This window comes from Hypomesus nipponensis, chromosome 22 (genome assembly GCF_054491055.1).
Source record: "Hypomesus nipponensis isolate SF chromosome 22, ASM5449105v1, whole genome shotgun sequence".
In the NCBI taxonomy this organism is placed as follows: Eukaryota; Metazoa; Chordata; class Actinopteri; order Osmeriformes; family Osmeridae; genus Hypomesus; species Hypomesus nipponensis.
The window spans coordinates 7,315,822-7,343,686 of NC_140382.1; the positions used below are offsets into that span (position 1 = coordinate 7,315,822).

Below are 27,865 nucleotides of genomic sequence, written 5' to 3' on the forward strand. Positions count from 1 at the left end.
TACCAGGGGAGAATAATCAATATACAGGTCAGGTCTGATAACCACATGCTGCACACATCCACACACATCCACACACATCCACACACAAATCCATTCGCCCAACCCTGTCCATGAACACAGAGCCCATCCTCACCCTCCGTATTGCGTCAGCGTCTCTTAAATGCCCTCTTGGTCTCGTGGTTGGAGTCTTGATGAGGCTGGGGTTGGATTCTCTAGGGGTGATTGATGCACATCTCTGGGTCTGTTTCTCCTCTCAATAAGAGGGTGGGAGGTAGCAGAGATGGTTTGGAAGAGAAATACTCAGGGTACGAACCCTGCTGATTACATGAGTCATGGTGTCGGACTGACTGGGACTGGTTCTGAAAGGTTTTTCATAGTTCAAATAGTTTTATGAAAGGTTGGAGTGTGTCTGAGCAGAGTGGAAGAGAAAGAGGGAGGGGGGAGAGAGAGGATTGTGGTGTGCCTATCGAAGTCTCTCCATAGTTCACTCCGCCCCCGCGTGCCCCATCTCGGTGGCGCTGTCTGATCCGCCTCTCCAGATTCAGTGCGCTCCACTTTTCGCACTAGCCGCACAACCGACGGATCGGCGTAAATGCGCTCCTATCTACCGAATACAGGTACCGACTACAAAGACACTGATGTCTCAGCTGTGCTCTTTCAGAACGCCTTCCCAATAGCCTAAATAACCGCTACGTCCCCTGTCATCGTTTTAATCAAAGCTTTTTAAATGCAAAATGAAATCGCTATGGAGTTGCAGTGGACCCTTCCGTTTGGAAGCGTGGCCGTGGTTACTGAGCTTGGCTGTCCTCAGGACCCTCTGCCTCCCCACTAATGAAGGTAAGATGACGGCGTGAGGATATAAGACTCTGACATGTCTCTCTGAGGGTTGTCAGAATCCCCTTGTCCGTTAAGGAAGCACCTTTGATCGCGCCCGATGCCTGGCATCGATAAGGATGCCAGTTTGGATTGTCAGACGCAGCGCATATCTCTTCACGCGCGTTTTGTTAACTAGTGGCAATAAACGTTATTCGTTTTTGTAAATTATTAAACCGTTTCAGTCATAATTAATTTGTTAAACCGTGTCTCAATTGATTTGAATTGACTGTCGGGGAGTCGAGGAATCGACCGTTATGAACTGTGTAGTTAATCTGACTTGTTAGAGACCTATGAGTGTGTCATCTCTTGACAGTTTGACTATTTATCATGCCATTGTATGTCATAAAATATAATGATATTTTAATAGGTCTTAAGAGACCACATTAATGGGCTGATGTAGGCTAGTTAGTCTTCCCATGCTGCCTCCGTTCCGCTGACCGTTTCATAGCGCGCGAGCCTGGGAGTCTGGGATGATTGTCAGTCACCAACGGTGAACATCGAAACATAAACAAATTAGAAGTTCAGTTGGAGTCAAATTGAAAGTTATGTCTGTAGACCGGGATGCTTGCCAAAAATACATGTAAAATGTCTCCTTAAAAAAAGACAAAAAGTATATAAAATAATTAGAATGCTCATTTGATTTCATTCTGTCCAACAATGATTACAATAATTCCCACAGACATGTATGGTACAATAATAGACTTCTTCATAGCTGCATGTATTGTGCATATGTCTTTGTGTTTTAATTTGAGAGTGCTTGAGTGTCTTTAGGGGTCTTTGTGTGTGTGTGTACATTTGTTTATGTGCAGTATGTGTGTGTGTGTGTGTGTGCGTGTGTGTGTGCCCTTTTGCAGGTGTTGAGTGTGTACAGGGGCTGCTCTGACAGCAGTCAAGCAGCCCAGAGGAATGCAGCCTAATGGGCTTGTTAGAGAGCTGACCTCTGAACAATACACACACAGTACTCTGGAGGATGAGGCATCTCCATACGGTGCACACACACACACACACACACACACACACACACTCTTTATCAAAATTAAAATATCTCTCTGCAGCGTATGTTGCCATAACAATGAGACTATGCAATGCATGTCTTTAATAGTGTTCAAAATGTATTTATAAAACACCGGTTGAAATGTGTAGAAAGTCCCATAATTGATGTGTGTGTGTGAGTGAGTGTTAGAGGCTGGTTTTCAGCTGTGGAAGGACATAACCTTGTCTGTCCTAATCTAGATCTCTACTTTATGGCCTAATTAACTATCTGATAAGTTCCTAAGGACATGTTACAAAGTAGAACACTGTAGTGCAATGTACCTGTCTGTCTGTCTGTCTGTCTGTCTGTCTTCCTGTCTTTCTACCTGGATATCTATCCGTCTGTTTATCTATCTGTCTATCTGGATTTAGGTATTGATCAAATGTTATGCACTTAGACAAAGGAATTGATCATGCATGTTCTGGCATTCTAGTGGACCTCCTGGACTCTCGGACTGTGATGGGAGACCTGGGCTGGGTGGCCTATCCCAGGAACGGGGTGAGTGTCCAACTGCCTCACACACACGCACACAAGCGCACACATACACACACACACATACGCAGATGGCAGCAAAAAAATCACCCACCCCTTCCTTTGCCTGTCAGAAGGGAACAGGGACTTAAAGCTGGGTCATTAGAACATTAGGGTTTTGGGAGTGGAGCTCTCTTGAGGGACAGCTGGATGTGTTTAATATCAGGAGGATTTCCCTGGAGAGAGAGCAAACGAGGGAGAGTGGGAGTGTGTGTGTGTGTGTGTGTGTACTGTATGTGCTTGTGTGTGAGAGGGAGTACATGTTGTCTGTGTATTTATGTAGGTGCTTGCATAAAAGCTTGCATGCGTGAGTGAGTGCGACTGAATGGGTTTGTTCATGCATGCGTGTGTGTGTGTGCTTTGTGTGGGGGAATACGTGTGTGGACATGTGTGTGTGTGTGTATGTGTGTGTGTGTGTGTGTGTGGACACAGAGCTGTACACCAGCTACAGTGCTAACCAAAGCATATTAGCAGCCAACGCTGTAGCACAGACAGAGATAGTGCTGACGAGGCCTTAGACAATGACACTCCACACACACACTGATGCCCACATCGACACACGCACACTCACACACACACTCATGCACACACACACTCTCTAACCCTAACACGATGATTATTGGATAACATCTTCATTCTGCCCTCATTTTATTTTAAAATGAGTTTGAGATGATAAGATCTGTGATGAATGCAGCTTTTTACCAACATATTGTCAGTGTTATCTATTAAGTTTAACAATGACAAAAATAATTTCTTATCAGCATTATTTTATAGATCCAGGGTTTAGGAAGGTTATTCTATTTTCTGATGGTGTGTTTGAATGAGCCACTACAAAAGAATGTTCAGAGATGGAGTGCAGTCACGGCAAAACTGTACACCTCAGCCCCACCTGTGCAGTAGTTACAGTAAATTAGCCTCAGTTTGTGGTCTTTTGTGTTAGAGTCTGCAGGGTGGGACAAACTGTGTCTGTCTGTCTGGTTGATTGTTTGGCCGGCTACCTGGTTGTCTGGTTGACTGACCAGTTGCCTGGTTTTCTGGGTGACTGGTTGACTGGTTAACTACCTGGTTGACTGGTTGACTGGTTAACTACCTGGTTGACTGGTTGACTGGTTAACTACCTGGTTGTCCGGGTGACTGGTTGACTTGTTATCTACCTGGTTGTCTGGGTGACTGGTTGACTAGCTAGCTACCTAGTTGTCTGGGTGACTGGTTAGCTACCGAGGTGTCCGGTTGAGCAGGATGGCTGACAGAGCACTGGTGTGTGATTGGCCGGCCATTGTGTGGAACACAGCATTGTTGGGTTGGAGGCACCTATAAGCACAGCTGTAGTGGATAAGATGTCGTCACATGATGTCATCAACTTCCTGTAAGTGTGTCCTTGCTCCCCCTGTGGTGGACAGGAAGTCCCTCAGCTGGGGCAGCAGTCACCTGCTGATGGATTCTACTAGGATCTTTTCTGCTGCAGCGTTCTCCGCCAGGGCTTCATCAGCAGTGTCCCAGGAGAGGGGAAGCTTTTCCTGTGTTGAGATCAGGTCTGTTTATCCACTCAGAAGTAAAGGGCTCCAGAGAGTTTCCTCTCAGTGCTAGGAGCAAACGCCTGCCTCTCCTCTCTCTGTGCTGCCTCCACTGCCTCCACTGTCTCTACTCTATGTCTATGCTGTTTCTTCTGTCTCTTCGGAGTGTGCTAATGTCTCTAATCCCTCTAATGCCTCTGATGCTTGTACTGCCTCTACTCTAACCTGTCTTTTCTCTCTCTACTCTCTATTCTGTCTTTACTTTGTCTTTTTTCTATTGTCTCTACTGAACCAGGTCAGTGAGAGGTATGAACAGATGTCCAGACTACAGGCAGACTGCAGCATCCCCCCCTCCTTAACACACACACACACACACACACACTCGTGTGCACACACACACAGTTGGCAGTGTTAACAGAATTGCCAAGTAAGATGTCAAAAACCCCTGCTGTAGCTCTCTTCACCACCATGTTTCAGAGGGTTCGTTTCATCCCCCCCTCCATGCGCACATTTCCCCTCCCCCAATCCGCCCGCCCTCTATCCCCCCTCCTTCCCCCTGAAGAGCTCCGATGAGGGTGTTTGTTCTAGTCGCGGCACAGTGCAAGTGTGTTCAGCACACTCTCAAACTTGGTTCAAAGATGAGCTGTGAAAATAAGAGGAATGCCCTCCCTTTATCATCCCCCCCGCATCCCCCCCTCCCCGTGGACGCCAGAACACCTCAAACTCTCTCCTCCCGCATAGAGAGAGGAGGGAGACAGACAAGAAGGTGGCGGAAGAGAGACTCTGAGAGAGAAAGTCAGAGAGGGAGAGAGAGGCGAGAGAAAGCGAGAGAGTAAATGTGAGAGAAAGGGAGAGAGAGAAAGAGAGAGAGGGTTGGCAGGGAGGTTGTCTTTGAAGAGGCACAGCAGGAAGCCTGTGGAGCTCGCCCGCCCCTGGTGTCCCATGGATGGATGGGGGAAGGATGGGGGAGGGAAGGGGGGGGGGTGGGGGAGGGATGGGGGAGGGATTGGGGGGGTGTTCACATTGGGGAAGAGAGTTGAAGGTAGTTTGTTTGTGTTTAGCTCTGGTTAGAGGTACCAAACTCCAATTTACTCTTGTTCACTTCCAGGTTTATTCTACTGGTCATGAGTGTGTGTTTGTGTGTGTGTGTGTCTGTTATATCTGATGGAATGGTGGCTGTCAGCCCTAAGCCATGTAAATCCTGGTCCAACCTGTTAGCTCTGTGTGATCTACCACTAAGAAGATTACTCTCTGGTCACACATACACAGGCACACACACACATGAACACACACACACAGGGGCACAATAGATTTTCTCTAGAGTGTGTAAAAACCGTCTCTTCAGCTTCCTCCTAATCTAACAATGCTTTAACCACGACAACAAATCACAGGAACTGTCAGTGGCAGCACTAATGTCCCAATCACACAACTCGACAGGCTGGACCACACACGCGGCGCGCACGCACAGGCCCACCACGCACACAAAAAAGACACACAAGTACACACGCATACAAACACACGCGCACGGGTTCACGCACAAAATCACATACAAACAAATACACACACACACACACACTAACCATCTCTTTCTGCTCTGTCTTTGTCCTACCAGTGGGAGGAGATAGGGGAAGTGGATGAGAACTACGCCCCCATCCACACCTACCAGGTGTGCAAGGTGATGGACCAGAACCAGAACAACTGGCTGGTGACCGGCTGGATCCTCCGAGGGGGGGCTAGCCGGGTGTTTGTGGAGCTTCAGTTCACACTACGGGACTGCAACAGCCTGCCTGGCGGGGTGGGAACCTGCAAGGAGACCTTCAACATGTTCTACCTCCAGACGGACCAGGAGGAACCCCCGGGCCTGAGGGAGAGTCTGTTCTCCAAGGTGGACACCATCGCTGCCGACGAGAGCTTCACCGAGCTGGACCTGGGCGACAGGGTCATGAAGCTCAACACGGAGGTCCGCGACCTGGGACCCCTGACCCGGAAGGGCTTCTACCTGGCCTTCCAGGACCTGGGCGCCTGCATCGCTCTGGTGTCGGTGCGCGTGTTCTACAAGCGCTGCCCGGCCGTCGTGAGGAACCTGGCCCAGTTCGAGGACACTATCCCCGGGTCGGACCCGTCGCGCCTGCTGGAGGTGGCGGGGATGTGCGTCAACCGCTCGCTGACCCTGGAGCCTCCCAGGATGCACTGCAGCGCCGAGGGGGAGTGGCTGGTGCCCATCGGGAAGTGTGTGTGTGAGGCGGGCTATGAGGAGGTCAACGGATCCTGTCACAGTACGTATGGAGATACTGGAACTGTTGTGCTAAGCATGTCAGGTCAGGTGCTCTATGCTGTTAGCTGTTCTGTGCTTTTAGGTTGATGTCGCTGTTGGCTGCTCTGCGGTGTCAACTTTTGTCGGTTTGTAGCTGCTCTATGCTGTGACCATAATACTGCAAAGCTTCAACTAGTACCTTGCTCTTTATATGAGGCAGATGCACTCCTCTCCCACGAAAAACCTTTTATTCGTCTTTTAGAAGTCTGCAGAAGCCTCCTACACCAAGATCCAGTGAAGCTGCTGCATTTGTTGTGCGTCTTTCTTTTCTGAGGGTAGATAAAAGTAGGGAGCGTTTGAAAGGCTCTTAACACGAGTCTGAGCGTCATGTTTGTTTTTAGTGGCGAGCCCTCTCAAGCACTTGCTGGCCATGTTGACTAGACTGATGCACTCCATAGAGACTGCAGTGAGGATCTGCTGCACTGTTTGCACGTCGCATGGAAAAACGCTTTTGCTATATGAATCCATGTAATTGTTGTAATGTTCTGTCATGATACGGTTGTTGGTTGGAAACGCCAAGACATGGTCCAGATCGGTTCCTGTTCCTGTTACATCCTCCTACACAACACATTCTCTGCTCCAACACACTGCCGTGAGATCATGCCCTGCAGTATGTGTGTGTGTGTGTGTGTGTGTATACGTATGTGTGTGTGTGTGTCCCAGAGGTCTGGCCTTATGCTGCTGTTTGCAGTTCTCAGGCTGGTTCTTAGATGTGTAGCCAAAGTTTCAGTTTCCCACGGCGACTAGTCGAGCTGTACCCCCCCCCCCCCACCTTGTCTCCATGGTTACTACAGCTCTCTTCCCGTCTCCTGGTTCTGAGAGAGACATCAAACATGGAGCAACCCTCTACCTTGTCTGAGAGAGAGAGAGAGAGAGAGAGAGAGAGAGAGAGAGAGAGAGAGAGAGAGAGAGAGAGAGAGAGAGAGAGAGAAGGAGAGGGAAGAGGAGAGGCTGTAGAAGAGGAGGAAGAGTGGAGGTGAGCGATGAAGAGAGGAGAGAGGGTAGACACGACAGGGAGGAGGAGAGGATGTGAGCGAAAAGGAGTAGAGGTGAGAGGAGAGGGAGGAGAGAGAGAGAGAGAGAGAGAGAGAGAGAGAGAGAGAGAGAGTGAGAGAGAGAGAGAGAGAGATCATCTCTCAACATCAACATCAGCCACAGTTGGAGGAGGAAGGAATTGGAATTCCATTCATTCATATAGAAGTGCTAATGTGTGTGTGTTTTGTACAGTACTACGGACGTGCGTGTGTGCGTTCATGTCACACACACCCACGCACACACACCACCCCTGCACCACAGTCTTCATGGTGTGTGGTGAGAGGTTGTCATCAGACCAATGTGTGTTCATGGTCTGTATTCAGAGTGTGTGTTCATGGTCTGTATTCAGAGTGTGTGTTCATGGTCTGTATTCAGAGTGTGTGTTCATGGTCTGTATTCAGAGTGTGTGTTCAGGGTGATCACTGTAAGATGTGGAAGGCAGAACTGTATAAGTATATATAGGTATATATACTGTATATACAAAGGGATATATGGTAAAGGTGTATATATATGCTGTATGCTGTATGTGTGTTCAGGCGCGTGTGTTTCTGTTTGCAAAACGATGTATGTAAGGCTAGTTGTAATCGGTGTGTAGTGTGTCGTGAGCGTGTCAGTGTGATTGTAAATGTGTGACTATGACTATGTAGTGTGTGTGTGACTGTGTGTGCGTGTATTTGGGGGACAGAGATAGAGAAAGAGAGAGTATATATTGAATGTGAGTGGTCTCTAGTGGAGCATGATTTAACATGGTCTTTACTGAATGTAGGGCACCGCTGGTCATCTCTCTCTTTCGCTACCTCCCTTTCTGCCACACTCACTGCCTCTCCTTCTGCCCTTCTCCCCTTCTCCTTCTCTCTCCTACTCCCTCTCAATCTCTTGCCCCTTTTTCCCACTCTTTCTTTCTTTCTTTCTTTCTTTCTTTCTTTCTTTCTATCTTTCTATCTTTCTATCTATCTTTCTTTCTTTCTTCTCTCTCTCTCTCTCTCTCTCTCTCTCTCTCTCTCTCTCTCTCTCTCTCTCTCTCTCTCTCTCTCTCCCCCCCCCCCTCCGCAGTTTCTTGAGGAATGTAAACATCTATTTATATCATGTTTGGTCTATTGACCAATCACCCCATGTTTTACTGAAACAGTAAATAACTGTTGAAAATACAGTTCCAGCTGCAGCTATCATACTTCTCTGGAAAAAACAGACAGGCAGGCAAGGCGACCGACAGGCAGGCAGGCAGGCAAAGCAACCGACAGGCAGGCAGGCAGGGAGATGTGATGCAGAAATCGACAGGCCTGGCTTTAACATGGGAAGATGGATTGATGTAGACAGGTGGCCAGGGACAAGGAGATGGAGGGGAAGCAGGGAGAATGAGCTGGGGGAGAACAGTCTCTGCGCTGTGATGGAGGGGATGGGGGGGGCGGAGGAGGAGAGGAATGGAGAGTTCCTGGGCTGTGAGGTAAGTGTCACCTGGCTAGAAGACCTCCAGCGGACACTTCCTGTACACTCAGCTCCCATGATCCTCCTGTGTTTGCCTGCCTGTCCGCCAATCCAGCAGAAAAGATGTCAAACTGTATCTAGTCACCGTGGCAGCTGTGAGGGTGGGGGGAAGGCAGGAGGGGTGGGGCTGCCTGGGAAACTGCCGGTCGCTCAGTGTTGTGTGAACACTTAAGGCCCCACGGCATTGTGGGATAGCAGTGGAATGTTCTGGTGTTTTATTTAGGTTTCTGACGCCTGTGTGTGTGTTTAACTGGACACTAAACACAGGAACAGTATCTGTATATACACAGGGTCTCCTTCCTAATAATAATAATAATAATATTTTCATCTCATGCTGCTCTCCTTATTACCCAGAGGGACATGAAATCCACCCCCCCCCCACCCAGAAGTGACACATGAATCTGGTCCTGAGTGGAAGTGTTCACCACTGGCTCCTCCAAAGTCTGACGTTCCTCTCTGATTGGTGCATATTAATTACCCATTAGCCTTTGTGTGGAGCATTAAGAGTTCTCCGAGCTGCGTGTCATCGAAGAGACACCGTGCCCTGGGGGCCAGAGTGTGTGTGTGTGAGTTGGGGATGCAGCCTGCATCCTTAATGAGGCTCTCAACGAGCCGTGACCAGCAGCAATAATAGCTCACAGGGTGTGTGTGTGTGTGTGTGTCCGATAGGTGTGTGTGTGGAGATGAACACTATCAGTCATCATTCCCCCTTTTGGCATTTGTTGTCAGCAGAGAAATAAAAGGCTAGAATGTCCACATGACAGTATACAGGTTAAAACCAGACTGGGTACATGTGTGCGTGGATGTGTGTGTGCGTGGATGTGTGTGGGTTGGTGTGTGTGTGTGTGTGTGTGTGAGGAGGCATAATACAGGGGTCTGCCAGAGGCTTCTCTCCTGGGTACTGCTAAACCCTTGGTGTGCAAGGAGACATTTGTACATAAGGGATGGAGGGTCAGGGGTCAGATGGCTGAGCCGATAGGGAACTGGGCTATTAATCGAGCTATAAGTCAGAAGGTTGCCGGTTCGATTCCCTGGTTTTGCAAAATTAAGTTGTGTCCAAGGCACTTCACCCTACTTGCTCGGGGGAATGTCCCTGTACTTACTGTAAGTCTCTCTGGATAAGGGCGTCTGCTAAATGACAAAAAATATATATGTGATGGATGGAAGGATGGGTTGAGGAGAGGGACTCTGGTTCCGAGGCTGGTTACGATGAGGAAGAGAATCATAATGATGTTTAGATAGCCATGGGACTATTTTAGGCCTGTCCTATCTTTTGACACAGGGTCATGTTTACACATAACAAACCTGAAAACTAACTGTTAATACATACGCCCCTGTAGAGCCCTAGTCTCCTCCTGTCTCCCGCCTTGGGCTCCATTGTTGGTTGTTGTTGTGGAGCCAGATGAAGCAGGCTGATGTTCTACTGGGTTTGTTTATACCTAGAACAATGCTGAGACTGTCTGGCCAGCCAGGACCACGGAACTGGACACAATACTGTTGAAACCACTTATCTGGACATGCTCAATACATCTCTGTCTCTCTTTTCACCCCCACAGTAATGGACATAATATGGTGTACTGGTTGCTATGAGAATGATGGAGAGGCAGACAGCTAGACAAGGCCAGTGTTTGTGTGTGTGTGTGTGTTTGTGAGGCTAGACTGGAGGAGTCAGGGCTCAGGTGTGCCATTAAACTGTGCTGAATGTAGCACACACACACACACACACACACACACACACACACACACACACACACACACACACACACACACACACAGTCTGCCCTCCAGCTGAGAGAATCCTACTGCTCATCATTTCTTACATGTCCTGACACCCTCATAGGTCTGTTGGACACACACACACACACACACATACACACACACATACAAACATACATACACACACACACATACACACACACATACAAACATACATACACACACACACATACACATACATACATACACATACACACATACATACATACACTGTATATATACACTGTATACTGTATATACACATATACTCTATGTTCAATGCTGAAATGAATTAAACAAGCCTTGTTTTTTTTATCAGCAGAGCAAATGAATCCTGCTATGTAATAAAGCCTAAACCTAACCCACTGTACTACTCTGTAATCTTGTAATACTAGCTTTAGGCTGGACTCATAGTCTAGGATATATACATGTAACATGCCTGAAACATGTATGACCTCCTGGTCAGATGCATTATGTTTGTAGGACATATGTGTGTCTGTGTGTGTGTGTGTGTCTGTTTGTGTGTTTGTGTGTGTAAGGGCTCAGGGTCTATTTTTCATGACTAATGTTGCATGACAGCAGACCAAGGTTCCGTCAAGGTGAATCAGACCTAGCATCTCAAACACACACACACACACACACACACCCACACACACACACACGCACACACACCCACACACACACACACACACACACACACACACACACACATACAGTCTCTCCTTGCCCTCTGTGGAGACACATTTCCTCTCCTCTCTCTGTAACTTAACGTTTCTCTGTCATGGTTCGTGTACAATGAAGTGTATATTAAATTAACCGGGGATGTGAAGATGTGAGGCAATTTTATAATGTGATAAATTCCCATGTATGTATATGTTAATCTGCCGGAATTACACAGATGAAATGTTCAATAATCCATTATGGGCGTTCCTGCCTGTGTGAAATGGAGATCTCAGCTGTTTGTCAGTGAAGAACCACTCTGTGTGCGATTGTGTGTGTATGCATGTGTGTCTGTGGAGGGAGCAATCCATTGTTGTAAATTTTGCGAAAACGCATGTAAAATGAACGCATACATGTGTGTCTGTGTGCGCGTGTGTGTTTGCAGGTACAGGACTGTCACTCTCTCTTTGACTGAAATGGAGAGAGACGCATTTAGCTGTCATCATCTCTCTTTCCCTCTCTTTCCCCCCCATCTCTCTCTCTCTCTCTTCTCTTTCACTGAGCAGGGATCACGCTTACATGAAAAATTGTTTAAACTAAGTGAACTGTCTGACTGGGTATTGCTGCCAGAGATGTAAAGCAAGCGATTCTAGCTCCTCCTTCAGTTACTGAACTTCCCACCTTGGTGTTTTCCTGTTACAGGAACAACAATAAGACATGGCTGCTGTACGAGCAGGTTCCTGTCTCATGTGGTGCTTCGATGATGACCAAGACAGAGTAACCATTTAGAGATTGTGTTTCTGGGTCTCTCACATTCTTAAACTGACTTGTCTCTCCTTGTTCGTCTCTGTCTCTGTCTCTGTCTCTGTCTGTCTCTTTCTCTCTCTCTCTCTGTCTCTCTCTCTCTCTCTCTCTCTCTCTCTCTCTCTCTCTCTCTCTCTCTCTGTCTCTCTCTCTCTCTGTCTCTCTCTGTCTCTCTCTGTCTCTCTCTGTCTCTCTCTCTCTCTCTCTCTCTCTCTCTCTCTGTCTCTCTCTCTCTCTCTCTCTCTCTCTCTCTCTCTCTCTCTCTCTCTCTCTGTCTCTCTCTCTCTCTTTCTCTCTCTCTCTCTCTGTCTCTCTCTCTGTCTCTCTCTCTCTCTCTCCAGTGTGTATAGCTGGGTTCTTCAGGTCAGTGCTTCAGTCTCCAGCATGCAGTAAGTGTCCTCCCCACAGCTACACACGTGTGCAGGGATCCAGCACGTGCGTGTGCGAGGATGGCTTTTACAGACGAGATTCCGACCCCCCCATCATGGCCTGCACAAGTAAGCCACCTCGCTGACCTCGGACCCCTTCGATCCTGACCATGACCCTGACTAATGATCTTCATCCCTGAACCCCGATTGCATGTCAAACACACTGTGTGTGTGTGTGTGTGTGTTTGTGTCCCAGAGCCCCCCTCTGCTCCACGGAATGCCATCTCCAACGTCAATGAGACCAGCGTGTTCCTGGAGTGGGCCGTCCCCATGGATACGGGCGGGAGGAAGGACCTGAGTTACAATGTCCTGTGTCGGCGGGTCAGCACTGACCAGCGGCGGTTCGAGGACTGCGGCGCGGGGGTCCGCTTCCTTCCGGGGCGCCTGGGACTGAGGAACAGCTCTGTCATGGTCCTGGACCTCCAGGCTCACGCCAACTACTCCTTCCTGGTGGAGGCGGTCAACGGCGTGTCAGAGCTGACCAATGACACGACCACGCGACATGTCTCTCTCAATGTCACGACCAACCAGGCAGGTGCGTGGTGCTCTGGTTGTATTACAAACTCACTTCAAAATCAAGGTTTGTGAATGCAGCTCTGGTTTTAAGCTTTCAACCAATCAGAAAAGGTGGGTGGGACCCTTCTCAGTGTATCAGCCAAACAGTGTGGGGGTGGGTGGGCCTGTGAGTCAGGTGACTGGGTGGGGCAGCGTGAGAACAGCAGATGGTTATTTACAGCGGTGACTTGACTGTGTTTACCTCTGCTGTTACAGTGGGTTAGGGTGATTGTTGTGATGTGATTAAAGAGCACAATCCTTTTAGTTCAGACAGTTAGCTGGAACAGTGTAATTCACCAGAAGTTATCTGTTAGATGAGCTATGAAGTGTTAAACTCTGTGCATAGCAGGAGGCAGCGTGGCCCTGTGAGTGACACCAAACACCCACAGGGAGAACAAGAACCTCTTACTATCCTGGTGACTCAGTGCTCTTGATCGCGGCTGTGTTCAGGCTGTGTTAAGTGGACACACACACACACACACATACACATCTTGACCTTCAGCACAAACCCATTACTATTGAGTAGGATTACCTCTTACCTCTCACCTGACATTTTCCATATAAGAGTTGATATATCCAGACTCCTCTCCTCTCACCCCCTCTCTTCCCTTCTTCTCTTCCTGCAGCTCCACACATTCTCTTTCCCATCTCTTCCATCTCCTCTTTTTTCTCTTCCTCTCCTCTCCCCTCTTCTTTGCTCTCCTCTCCTGAATATGAACTCCTCCAGTAAGTAATGAGCAGTGTAATAGTCTCTGATGCAGAATCTCCTTCAAATCAGTAGGAGCTGTAATTACTGGGGATGACCAGGACAACCCTGCCGAGAGAGAGAGAGAGAGAGAGAGAGAGAGAGAGAGAGAGAGAGAGAGGGGGGGGGGGGAGATGTGTTTGATGTGTGTGAAGTGTTCTGCTTGATAAAGGTTCTGTGACAGCAATGATTTCATGCTGCCAGTGTGCTGCTCTCCATAGGATAATAAGAGCGAGGGAGAGAAAGAGAGAAAAGGTTACAGGGTGGGAGAGAGAGAGAGAGAGAGAGAGAGAGAGAGAGAGAGAGAGAGAGAGAGAGAGAGAGAGAGAGAGAGAGAGAGAGAGAGGAACAGGAAGGAGGGGGGCTGGATGGAGGTTTTTACCTTTTTAATTTTGGGGGGAGGAGGGGGGGGATTTCAGCCTTTATTATTTTGATGGTGACAGTAATAGAGACAGGTCGTTTTGTGAGACCAGTAGAGAGAGGGGAGGGGAAGCAGGGAGGTGCCCGGGCCGGATGCATGCTCAGCCTGCTATGGTTTGGCCAGTGAGGTAAGGCTTTTGCCTACGTGGTACTTGCACCTATCCAGTGATTCACGAGGGCACCTTTGTGGCAGGGTAGATAGAGGCTGGATGGAGGCAGGTGGGTAGTTAGAGACTGGATGGAGGCAGGATGCTAGTTAGAGGCTGGATGGAGGCAGGAGCTTATTTAGAGGCTGGATGGAGGCAGGAGGCTAGTTAGAGGCTGGATGGAGGCAGGAGGGTAGTTAGAGGCTGGATGGAGGCAGGAGGCTAGTTAGAGGCTGGATGGAGGTAGGAGGGTAGTTAGAGGCTGGATGGAGGCAGGAGGGTAGTTAGAGGCTGGATGGAGGCACGTCAGTGGGAGTGTTGAATCTTCTCACCTCCCACCATCTACCAAATGTGTTTCTGACGTACAGCAGGAATATGTATCTAGTTATTAATATTCTCATCAGCTAACACATCCAAGCCCCAACATACACACTCAGGTCCTTGTCATCCCCAGCTCAAACATAATGTCTCTCTCCCCCTCTCTCTTTCCCTCCCTCTTTCTCTCCTCCTCTCTGAAGGGTGATAAGACCCTGTGATTAGAAGCAGGAATCCGAGTGTGATCACACTTCCTGTCACCTACGTCCAGGGCTCGAAATTAACTTTTTGGCTTACCAGCCAAAATGGCCGGTAGATGAAGAAAATCACCAGCCAATAATATTTTTACTAGCCAAAATTAAACTTGGCATTTCAGAGGTACTCTGAAATAGTTTGACATAAACAACCTTTACCTATGATTTTAATATCATTGTAAATCACTCTCAGAACGGATTAAACAAAATCAACCACTTTTACTTTTTGAAATAATGTCTTAATTCAGGGGGTTCCAGGGCCTACTACTCCTCCTGCTCAATGTGAGATGGGCTGTCCTTGTCCATGAGGTTTGGTCTTCACATCAGACCAGCTGGCTAAAAGCAGAATTCCCATATCTCTTGAAATGCCCTGCTTGACTTTTTGGTGTAAAACGTTTGTTAGAATTGACCGAACTGTAAAATTATTAACTTTGTGACATGACGCGACCAAGAAAGAGACATGGCTGCCGCCTAGAGAGACTATGCGGTCTATCTGGCAACGCATTCACTCAAATTTCAAGACTTTAGTGTCCCAAATCAATATTCTGATGTGACAGATCAATGGGGAATTGCTTTCTCTTTTAAAGGCTGTCCTCCTCAACCTTTTTTGTCTTTTTTAATCTAACTATTTGTATTATCCGTGTCATTCTCTAGCTTTTTTTTCCGGTTGTCTGACACCTAGATGCGCGCACAACTGTTTGTGTTGGCATTGCAAGCTTTTTTTTAACCATGATGGGCGTGGTAATCGGAAGCTGTACTCCGCAATTTCACTTGCCAAATGGCAAATAGTCGCCAGCCCAAAAATGTACACGCCATTGCTGCTTGGCGGGTGCCAATTTCAAGCCCTGCCTACGTCATGTCAGGTGTTCCATCTGCTAATGAACCAGCCACTCATCATGAACCCCTACAGCCCTTGTCCTGTCGCATCATTGACCGTAATCCTGAAAATAACCCCAGCCCATAATAACTCTGACCCTATAACAACCCTGACCCTAGCCTCTACCCTAAACTTACCTTTGGGCCTATCCCTAACCTTGGTGTTAGCTACAACCATATTGACCTTTCTTTTCCTTAAAATCTATGTGTTTTAACCACACAGAAAGGTCCCCCCCCCAGCCCTCGTCCAAACCCTCACCCCAAACCATGGGATTATCATTTCATCCCTCTTCTTTTTGAAATGTCACATTCGGTTAGGAAATGGAGCTCTGACTCCACTCTGACTTCTCTCTCTCTCTCTCTCTCTCTCTCTCTCTCTCTCTCTCTCTCTCTCTCTCTCTGCTCAACAATCTAGGACGGCATCATTCCCACGCATCATCTGTTTGCCAATCCCTGTCATGGCAGATGACGTTGAGATCCTCGTTAAGATATTATGGTGTCTATCTGCCTGTCATATGGATTTGTTGTCCATCTCCATGGTGATCATATGGCCGGACTGTCTCTCCACCTGTCATGATAGATAAATGATATGTATATCACTGTCCTCCTCCCTGTCACGTCAGATAAAGGCTTCTGTTCTCTCGTGTTTCCTGCTTCTGTCTGCCACACTGGGAAAACAGGCCCGGTATCGACACACTCTCTCTCTCCTTCTCACTTTCTCACAAACACCATCTACCCATCTTCTCACCCTTCCTCTCATCTCTCAGTTTCTCAGTCTCTCCTCCACCACCTCTCTCCTTCTTCTAATGTATCTCTCTGTTCCCTTACGCCTCTCCTCCTAGTCCTCCCTCCTCTCTTCCCCCGCGCAATCCCCCTCTCCTCCTTCTTTTCATCCCCCTCTCTGTTGCCCTCTCCTCCATAACTTTCCTCCTCTCATCCCTCATTCTAACTCCTCTCCCCTCCCTCCCCTCCCTCTCCTCCCTCCTCTCCTCCGCTTCTCTTGATCTTAGTTGTGTTGTCGGGGGATCCAGTTTCAGGCTTTTAAGCTTTGAGGGATCCTGGTTTGTTCTGAGCAGACAGGATACTGTTACGGTGCATCTGTGCAAGTGGTGTGGGTGTGTATATGCCTGTGCTGTGTGTGTGTGCAAGTGGTGTGTGTGTGCGAGTGGTGCGTATGTGTGTGTATATGCCTGTGCTGTGTGTGTGTGTGTGTGTGTGTGTGTGTGTGTGTGGTGTGTGTGTGTGTGTAACTCCAGAGGGAGTGTAGCACTAACTGAGCTCTCAGGTTGGGACCGGAGGGAGCAGTTCAGGGTACTTAGGAGCTCTTTATCACACCAACACACCCTTAACACGTCTGCTGGGGAGCAGACACGCTGCTCTGGTTACAGCACACACACCCAGTCATACTCATATCTACACACACTCACACACACACACACACACACAGTCATACTCATATCTACACACACACACACACACACACACAGTCATACTCATATCTACACACACACGCACACACACACACACACACAGTCATACTCATATCTACACACACACACACACAGTCATACTCATATCTACACACACTCACACACACAGTCATACTCATATCTACACACACACACACACACACACACACAGTCATACTCATATCTACACACACACACACACACACACACAGTCATACTCATATCTACACACACACGCACACACACACACACACACAGTCATACTCATATCTACACACACACACACACAGTCATACTCATATCTACACACACACACACACACACACACACACACACACGTGCCAACACTCAAGTCTTCCACTATTACTGCTTAATTGCTTACTATCCAGTCACAACATACAGTCATATTGTACGAATGAAATCCTGTAATTAGTCTGTGTGTTCTGAAATAACTACTGTATCATACTGTTCCCACACCTCATGCACACACACCCCTCAGTTATACTGTACACACACACACACGCACACACCTGTCAAAGTACACAACCCAGACTTCCTGTACGCACACAGCTCATGTGTGTGCTCTTACTGCACATTTCATCACTCCGCCCTTTAGTCATTACTGCAAAATCTGTGTTCTTGTTGATGAGTCTGGGATGTTGCTAAACTTGGATATGGGGTTGTGTCTGTGTGTGGGCATGACCATGTGCGTGCCTGTTCCCATGTGTGTCTGTGTGTGTGTGCTTGTGTGTGTGTCTGCCAGCCCCCTCTCCGGTCAGCGTCCTGAGGAAGAGCAGTTCCGGGAGGAGCAGCATCTCTGTGTCGTGGGAGGAGCCTGGTCGACCCAACGGCATCATCCTGGAGTACGAGATCAAGTACTTTGAGAAGGTAACTAAACGAGCGACTGCACCACAGCAGAACACCACACGTACACAAGTACTCAACTACACAACTGCACAAGGACACAACACAAGTACAAAAAACACACCTATAAACAACCCATCGACACAACTATGATACAACGAGAACATAACAATACACCGTCAACATAACGACATGACAAGGCCGAAAACACGACGACTACAAAACAACACGGTACCTAAACAATGAACATCAAACAAACATCTACCTGGTTCTGGTGTCAAGGTATGGACTCCTATGGAGCATGTGTGTGTGTGTGTGTGTGTACAGGACCAGGAGACCAGCTACACCATCATCAAGTCTCGGGAGACGGAACAGGAAATTGGCGGTCTGAAGCCTTCCTGTATGTACGTGTTCCAGGTGCGGGCTCGCACCTCTGCAGGCTATGGAGCGTTCAGCCGCAGATTCGAGTTTGACACCAGCCCCTACTGTGAGTACCACCATGGGTGGGGGGGGGGGGGTGGGGGGTCGGGTGCCTGGGTGTGTATATAAACAGTGCATCATATGGATGTGTGTGTGTGTGTGAGCGTGTGACTGCTTACCTTCTCCTCTGTGCTCCTCCAGTAGCGCCCTCCACTTCCCAGGGCCAGGTTCCCATTGTGGTGGTGGCCATCACTGTTGCTCTGGTGCTGCTGGCACTGGTCACATGGTTCCTGCTCAGCGGCCGGTAAGACAAACACACACACACTAATATAAACACTGTGGAAGGTCTGAATAGTTCTCAGCACAATGGCAGCAAAGGAAGCTGTCCCAGAGACCATATCCTGTTTCACACATGCTGGCTGTCTGAGCGTCTGTCTGATCACCAGCCGCGCCTGCTGTGGTCACATGACCTCAATATGAATCTGTAGGTAGCTGTGCCCTCATGTACTGTGCAGGTACAGTGGTACAGCCCTTGTCTCGTATACAGGAAATATCTGTGCGTTTCTGTCTCTATTGGGAGACCCAGATCTCATCAGACCTCACCGCTGTTACACAGTACTGCTGTTCACATGGACCTGAACATGGACCTCTCAGCTGTTTTGCTGTGAAGATGTGTGTGTGTGTGCGTGTGTGTGTGTGAGAGAGGGACCTCCCCTGGAACAGCTTTACACTAGCAGTGTAGCGTGTGTATCGGCGCAGCCTTAAAGCACACGTCAGCATGCTGCAAAACACGCGTGATGACAGCCCCCCGGCCCCCCCCCCCACCCCCACCCCCTCCACCCCCAGGGCCCTCTCTGACCTTGTTCTGAACTTCTGGTCCAGACTCACTCGTCACAGAGCACCCCCCCCCCCCCCCCCTCCCCCAACCTCGCCCAAGAAGCTGCATCTCTGAGCAGACTCTGAATCAGCAGTTGACGTGACTGGAGCCTGGCTATGAGACTGACATGGAGATGGGAACTGGAGTTCAGGAAGCGACTCAGGAAGGGCATAGGGGCTGTGTCGGCACTGAGCATGCCCAGAGGCAGTCCCAGCCCTTTCCTCCAACACACACTCAGTCTAGAAGCTGTAAATCACAAAGTGTGTGTGTGTGTGTGTGTGTGCATGCGTGGGTAGTTGCCTTTGTGTATTTGAACACTCGTGGGCGTCAGCGTGGGCGTGAAAGCGTTTTTGTGTGTGCTGAAGATCAGATCTGAAATCGATGTGCCCATGTTTAATGTGGTTGCTCAGCTATGATGGGCGTCTAAATATTGACTCTGTCTGTTTGTAGACACACAGAACCCGGATGTTTAGTACTGTTAGACAGCCAGACACACACATGCACGGACTGGGAGGAGAACACTTGTCACGGTGTGTGTGTTTGTGTGTGTGTTTTGGTCTGTTGGCTTCTCTATGGAGGTCAGAATGATGCTATGGGGCTTTGTTAGCTCTCTGTTTCTATCCCTCTTCCTGTGTGTGTGTGTGTGTGTGTGTGTGTTTGTGTAGGTGTGTGTGTATTTTCCTGTATTGGCTAATGTGCTCAGTATATAGTGGCTGTCTGTGCTGAAGGGTAGATAAGCCCTATTAGCTCTTCTCTTCTTTTTTTCATTTAAAGGGACAGTTCATCCCAAAATCCAAATGTACATATTTTTCCTCTTACCTGTAGTGAAATGTATCCATCTAGATTGTTTAGGTGTGAGTTGCCAAATTTTTCGGCCGTAGAGATCTCTGCCTTCTCTCTAATATAATGGAACTAAATGGCACTCGGCATGTGGTGCTCAAAGCACCCAAATACATTTGAAAAACTCAACAGCATTTTCTATTTCCAGAAATTATGGAATTACGGTTCCTCAAGATAATCCACAGACTTTCTAGTGAGCAGATTTGTGTCGTTTTCTATGCATATCTGCATATGCCAACTTCACTGCAACATCACTGCTCATTTTTAGGCCCTTCGAGTGCCATCTAGTTCCTTTATATTTGGAAGAAGGCAGACTCTCTATGGATGACATCTCTAAAACTCAGCATTTCACACCAACACAATCTAGATTAACCAGCACTTCAGATAAGAGAAAAAAAAAGGTTTTATTTTGGGGTGAACTGTCCCTTTACTGTAAAATGTATTTTTGGGGCTTTTTTTGACAGAGATAGTTGGAGAATAGATAGGAAATTTAGAGAAGAGAAGGAAAGATGTACACAAACCCACAAACCTGGTTTTAGGCTTCATCCCATATGACACACGTCTACCCAGTGAGCCACCGGGGTAGACCACACCTCCCCTCTCTTCTTTTAAGATCGCTCATCCAATGCCCTGATTCTATTAGAAGCGATAACTATACGGTCCCAACATGACCACAACACAACCACTGGGACTACCGAAAACCACCCAAATGAAATCACCTCCCCACTCCCTCTCCCCTGTGCCCCAGTTCCCCAGCTCTCTTCCCAGAGCGGGCAGAGAAAGAGAGCGTGCGTGTGAGTGAGTGTGTGTGTGTATATAGAGAGCTGCATCGTGCGTGCCCTCTGTCAGTCAGTGTGGGCAAAGCCTGCCAGCGTGACTGATGCCAGCCAGGGTTGTCATCGTGCTGCAGAGTTGTGTGTGTGTGCATGTGTGTGTCTGTTTGGAGGCTTCATATACGGTGTCAGTTATGTTTAGTGAAATGACACTGACATGTTTGCATGTGTTTGCGTGTTCCTTCACAGGCGGTGTGGCTACAGCAAAGCTAAACAGGATCCGGAGGAGGAGAAGATGCACTTCCACAACGGTCACAGTGAGTGTTAATGCTTTGAGTGTTGTTTTTCCTGCGTTGCTAACACGGTAGCGCAACAGAGCCACAGTTAGCTGTGCTAGGATGGTCAGTGTGCTAGCAGGCCTCTCCTCAGTTCATCCAGAGTGGAGACAGGGTCATTTAGAGGTCAGCCTGAGGCGATGCCATCGTCTTTACACCGCACGGTCTGTGATAGAAGGGTCGCCGTGTCGACGGCGCCTTCCACTAACCGTTGGAGACATGTTTCCCATAGAAATACGTACATGTTGTGACATTTCCATGGTAACACCCGAACTGACATGCTCCAGGCAGATCAAGTGTTTCAGTCTTGGGGGTTGAAATCTATTTTCCTCTCAGAAGCTCCATGTGACATTATATTTCATCTTTATGGAGTGCAACTGGGGAAGCTTGGTACTGTAGTCAATATCCCAGTTCTCCTGGACAGCAGGGGCAGCTTGGAAGTGTTGTCCTAAAGTATTTTCATGGTAATTACAGGAGTCAGTAAGCTGTTTGCCTAACTGCATTACACTGAATCCTGTCCTCCAGTGCGACAGTAAACCTTGTCCCTGTGTCCTCTGTCAGTCAAGTTCCCAGGGGTGCGCACCTACATCGACCCCCATACCTATGAAGACCCCAACCAGGCCGTTCACGAGTTCACCAAGGAGATCGATGTCTCCTTCATCAGCATAGACAGAGTCATAGGAGCAGGTGAGTGTGTTTGTGTTGAAACATGTGTAACTGAGTGTTGGAAGTGAGTTCTGGAGGTATGTGCTTGTGTTATGGTTGAGTGTTTACTGATAGTGTGTGTGTGCTAGGTGAGTTTGGTGAGGTGTGCAGCGGGCCCCTGCATCTCCCTGGTAAAAGGGAGATTGTCGTGGCGATAAAAACCCTGAAGGCGGGGTATAGTGACCAGCAGAGGCGGGACTTCCTGGGGGAGGCGTCAATCATGGGCCAGTTCGACCACCCCAACATCATCCACCTGGAGGGCGTGGTCACCAAGAGTGAGTCAGTGTTGTTGTCGATTCCCCCTCCAAAGGCAGAAGCCACGCCACCTGATATTGTTGACCTGTTTGTTTATTTGCCATTGTTGTTGTTAGGTAAGCCGGTGATGATCATTACTGAGTACATGGAGAACGGCTCACTGGACACCTTTTTGAAGGTAACCATGATGAAGAAGATGAGGAAGACGATACCACTGAAGATGACAAGTGTTTCATACGGTCCTCCGCTGCCCTCTTATTTAATCTCCTCTTGTTTCCTCTCCTTTCTCCCCCCTCCTTTCCTCTCCTTCCCTCTTCTCTCCTCTCCTCCCCTTTCCTCTGTTCCCGTAGAAGAATGACGGCCAGTTCACGGTGATCCAGCTGGTGGGCATGTTGCGGGGCATCGCCTCGGGCATGCGCTACCTGTCTGACATGGGCTACATCCACCGAGACCTGGCAGCACGCAACATCCTGGTCAACAGCAACCTGGTGTGTAAGGTGTCCGACTTCGGCCTGTCCCGAGTCCTGGAGGACGACCCGGAAGCAGCATACACCACACGGGTAGGACACCCACACACAAACACACACAAGTGCGTGTGTAAACACTCTCACACACAGAAACAGGTGTGTAGCCTGAAGGGGAAGTGTTGATGAAACAGGAAAAAATCAGGAAGCCAATTACGGCATGAGAAGGAAGACAGGCTAATTATGTTGCATCGCTCTGCTCTGTGTGTGTGTGTTGGGGTATGTGTGTCCGTACGTGACTGTACGTGTGTATGTGTTGCTCTAACTAGCAGCTATGCTTGCAGGCTACTGTTCAAGCCTGAAGCACTATGTGTGTGTGTGTGTGTGTGTGTGAGGGAGAGTGTGTTTAATCCAGATAGTGTGTGTACGTGTGTGCCGGGAAGAAAACACCAATTGCCTGAGAGACGTGTGTGTGTGTGGCCGACCAGGGACCTGTCAGGAAAAGAAACTCATCCACATAGACAGCCAATTAGCACTAAGTCCCCCCCCCCCCCCCCCCTGCCAAAGCCTCTCCCCCTCCAGTCACTCACCCAGCCCATTCATCCTCTCCCCCTTTCTTTCCACCTCTTCCTCCTTCTTTCCCACCTCACTCTTTTTTGCCCCTTGTACTTATTTTTTAATTCTTCTCCACTCCCCCCCCCCTCTTTCCTCTCAGTCAGACATAGACAGGCACGGTGAGGATTGTATAGATTCAACTCCTCCAATGTACACCCTGCAGCTACCTCCTGAAATGACGATAGTTGTCAGACTACTTTTGGATTGCAAAGTTTTTTTCTGCTGTCAGTCTGTCTGTGGATAAAAAAAAGTTGTATTCTGCTGACAGTACAACAGCATCTAATTTGTACTGTAAAATCTTATATCTGTCATTGTATTCAGCTGTAAGTTTAACGGCTGATAATGAAGTTACATTTTGTGTGTGACTCCTCTCCCTTGTAGGGTGGTAAAATCCCCATTCGCTGGACGGCCCCTGAGGCCATTGCCTACAGAAAGTTCACCTCAGCCAGTGACGTGTGGAGCTACGGGATTGTCATGTGGGAAGTGATGTCATACGGAGAAAGACCTTACTGGGACATGAGCAACCAGGATGTAAGTGATAATGTCTGTCTCTGAGTCTGTCTCCGAGTCTGTCTCTGAGTCTGTCTCTGAGTCTGTCTCTGAGTCTGTCTCCAAGTCTGTCTCTGAGTCTGTCTCTGAGTCTGTCTCTGAGTCTGTCTCCAAGTCTGTCTCTGAGTCTGTCTCTGAGTCTGTCTCTGTCTTTCTCTGAGTCTGTCTCTGAGTCTGTCTGTAGTTCTGTTCCAGTTGTACTACATCACATCACACCAGACCACAGCTCTGTGGAATGGAGACTGATAGAGAAAACACTGCATTTCACTAGCCAGAGGCAGAATACGGGTGAGGAAGGAGGAGAGGAGATATTGCTCTATTAATAGGAGAAGGAGAGAGACACATCATCTAAATGTTTCTGTGCACTCACCACCACAGAGAAAGAAACCGTGGGAGGGCCGTGGAGGAGAAGGAGTGATGATATTAAATACTGAGAGAGAGAAAGGATGTCAGAAAGAGAGGAATATGGATGGGTTGAAAAATAAAGACAGACAACAAAATACAAATAGAACTTAGATGAACAGGGAGAAATAGAGACAGACAGAGAGATAGAGAAAGACAGAGAGATAGACAAGCAGAGATAGAGAGATAGACATATATAGATTGAGGGTGTAGTAGTGGTGTCAGGTCAAAGGTCATTTCCACGACAACTCTGGATCATGAGCACATGGGATTGAGCTTTGAAGAAATGCACACACACACATCATGCAAAATTCTGCAACATCTTCATTCTCCGAGCCAAAAGGAAGCTTGGGGGGAGGGGTTGGGATGGAAGGAGAAGAGAGGGAGAGGGGAGGAAGGGGAAGACTAGATGTTTTATTTAAGGCTTCAGAATGATTCCATTGATCCCCTTCTCTCTCTTTCGTACTCTGTCTCATACTCTGCATGTGTGTGTCTCCTTCCTGTACACACATCAGTTTTCCACCCCTAGTCTGAGCCCTGGAGCCATCCGATTATTTTTTTTTAAATGTCTGTATGTCAGGTCTCTCTTGCATGTGTGTGTATATTCTATGTGTATGTGTTTGGTTTAATGAGTGTATCACCCATGCTGTGTGTGTTCTGTGTGTGTGTGTGTTCTGTGTGTGTGTGTGTCTCCCTCAGGTGATTAAGGCGGTTGAGGAGAGTTACAGGCTTCCTGGACCCATGGACTGCCCTGCTGCGCTGTACCACCTCATGATGGACTGCTGGCAGAGGGAGAGGAGCAGCCGGCCCAGGTTTGAGGAGATCGTCAGCCTGCTGGACAAGCTCATACGCAACCCCAGCTCCCTCAAGGCCCTGGTCAACTCCTCTCACAGGTCACTTAGTTTGATGACTTAGTTTGGTGAATTTGTTTGGTGACTTCATTTGGTGAATTCATAAGATACGACTCAGAAGTGAGGCTCAGTTCTTTACCAGGCTGTGTGTGTGTGTCTTTGTGTCTGTCTTGTCCGCGTGTGTGTCCTCCTCTCAGGATGTCTAACCTGCTGGTGGAGCAGGTGAGCGTGGAGGGCGGAGCCCCGCAGTCCGTGGGGGCGTGGCTCGAAAGGATCAAGATGGGGCGTTACACAGAGCTCTTCTTGGAGGCGGGCTACTCCTCCCTGGAGCTGGTGGCTCACATGACCTCAGAGTGAGTCTGGGTCTTCTGCCTGATCCTCTCCCTGCTCCGTGACATGTTTCTGAGGTCGGGTGTATTCACCGTGTGTGTGTGTGTGTGTGTGTTGCAGTGACGTGCGGAGGGTGGGGGTGAATCTGGCCGGACACCAGAAGAAGATCATCAACAGCATCCAGGAGATGAGAGTCACCATGATGAACGCTCCAGTTCCTGTCTGACAAACACACACACACGCAGGTTGAAAGGATGTTGTGTTCAGAGGGATGAACAGCATGGACCTAGTGGTTTGGCCCTTTTACATGACTTTGTATTTATTTCGGGAATCCAACAAGAGCAGACGTTAGGACAGCAGTGTCGGTCTGAGCAGTGGACTGGATGCAGACGAGAGGTTCTACTGTCAGAGACGGGAAGCACTCATATAAGGTATGGCCCACTCGTTTTGGGCTGAATGTATAGCACTTCAGAACCTTGCAATACCTCTACACACCTTACTGAACCCTCAGTACTTCAGTGGAACCCTCAGCACCCTCAGTTGAACCCTCAGGATTCTAGCAGAACCTCAAGGTTCCAAATGAACCTACAAACTTTTATTCTCATTTCCCACGTTCATGTCCAGGATTCCATTAGAGCCCTTCATGATTCCCAAAAGAATCATTCAGAGCTTCAAAAGAATCCTCCAGGTTTCCAGTAGAACATTCCAGAGTTTCGACAGAACATCCAATGACGCAGAGAGGAATATGTCCTGTAATTCCACTGTACAATCAGTCTGACAGGCCGCTTCCTGGTCTCCAGACCCAACTAGCAGCTTCAAGCTTCCCAGTATGAAGAAGCAATAATGTGTTTCAGCATCATTACGTATTCATTAATAACTTTTTATCATATAAAACAGTGTACATGTGACGTATTGATTCATGTGTTGTAGATGGCTGACAAACTAGGACATCTATCAGAATCTAGATCTATCAACTCAACACACACACAGAGATGAGACGCTATCTATCTGTATGAATACACTCTGGTAACATGTATATACAGTATATAGTGTATGGTTTAACATGGGAGCTTCCTCTACACCCTCATTGGCTGTAACGTTTCTCAGCCAAAAGACAGAGAGGTCGTTGAAGAGAGGTAGCTGACAGATGGAGCTGAGCTGAGACTGAGTGTGTGTTCCTTACTGCTGACATGCCACAGCGTTGTGGGTGATGTGTTGTTGAACAGAGATTGTAGAAGTCTGATCAGAGTTGCTCGGTCAGGCCTGACTGTGTCCAACGCACAGCCATTTATACGGACCAGGAAGGAATGTAACGGTCGCTACGTGACTACAACTCACTGAAGGATTCTGGGACCTAGAGTCTTGTCATGAGACGTGTACTGTAGAAGGATGATGGGCCAGATGAGTTGGGAGGGGGAGGGGATGTCATGCTGCCTATTTGAGTTGCACTTTATCAAAAGTACGGCCGTTTTGATTTGATGAAGTAACACAAAGAGATCATTGAAGTAATGTGTGTTTGTCCTTGGTGGATACCTTGTGGTGTGTGTCTTAATTATTATTATGCATTGATTAGTCTATATATAACCGATATGTACAAATCAGTACTGAACATTTACCTATGAACTAGAATTCACATGATGAAGCACAATATGTTTGCTGCATATTTGGACCAACAAGAGTGCAGTAGACTCAGTTGTTAGAAAATGGGTCTATACAGGTGTAGTTAGCAGAGCACATGGTGTTGAGTGGTGCTTGGTGGTGTTGGCTGGTGTTGGGATTTTGTGGGTGGTGCTGGGTGGTGTTGGGGTCCTGGGTGATGCTGAGAGGCGATGTCTGTGATTGGTGCTCCATGAAGCACTGGCCCATATTTACCTGGCACAGGGAAATACCATGGCACGGAAAGAGACAAGCACCTCAAACAAGGCCTGAGCCATCAGAGATAGAGTGTCTTGTATTTGTTCATTGTTGACATCAGTGGAACCATCTCTCCTTTTTAAGAAATCACGTGGAGATGTTTCAGGGGAGTGATGTAACAGCGGCACTGAGAGGACTCGGAGATGGAACTGAGAGGAGGTTCCAGCTCCTGTTACCGTCGTCCTTCCTGAAGGATAAAAGCACTCAGAGATAAAAGCCACCAGTTTAGCCACGACAAAGGGAGGGAGAGTGAAAAAGCACAAAATATGCAACCTGAGCAGGCCAGGGTAGGTGTGGTGGGAGGGAATCTGGAACGGACGGTCACACACACCCTGGTTCGAGCTGGACTGTTCTCCTGGTTTCAGAGGGCAGCAAGAGCACAGTTTCTAGAACAAATAGCTGTTTTTAGCACCACAATGAACCAGAATTGAGATCCGCTGTTTATCCAGGCTCAGT

The 27,865-nt window shown here is 48.2% G+C and overlaps 1 protein-coding gene across 1 annotated transcript; it reads left to right on the forward strand.

The window, feature by feature from the left end:
• Positions 1-734: 734 nt before the first annotated feature.
• Positions 735-26,865, forward strand: epha5 (EPH receptor A5). Its single transcript, XM_084687970.1, has 17 exons — positions 735-837; positions 2,343-2,407; positions 5,567-6,230; positions 12,349-12,504; positions 12,632-12,970; positions 17,979-18,103; positions 18,407-18,566; positions 18,701-18,803; positions 21,239-21,306; positions 21,886-22,011; positions 22,119-22,304; positions 22,401-22,462; positions 22,635-22,844; positions 23,745-23,894; positions 25,014-25,207; positions 25,363-25,518; positions 25,616-26,865. Exons 1-17 carry the CDS (start codon positions 735-737, stop codon positions 25,719-25,721), a joined length of 2,973 nt encoding a protein of 990 aa, XP_084544096.1. The 3' UTR covers positions 25,722-26,865.
• The last annotated feature ends 1,000 nt before the right edge of the window (positions 26,866-27,865 follow it).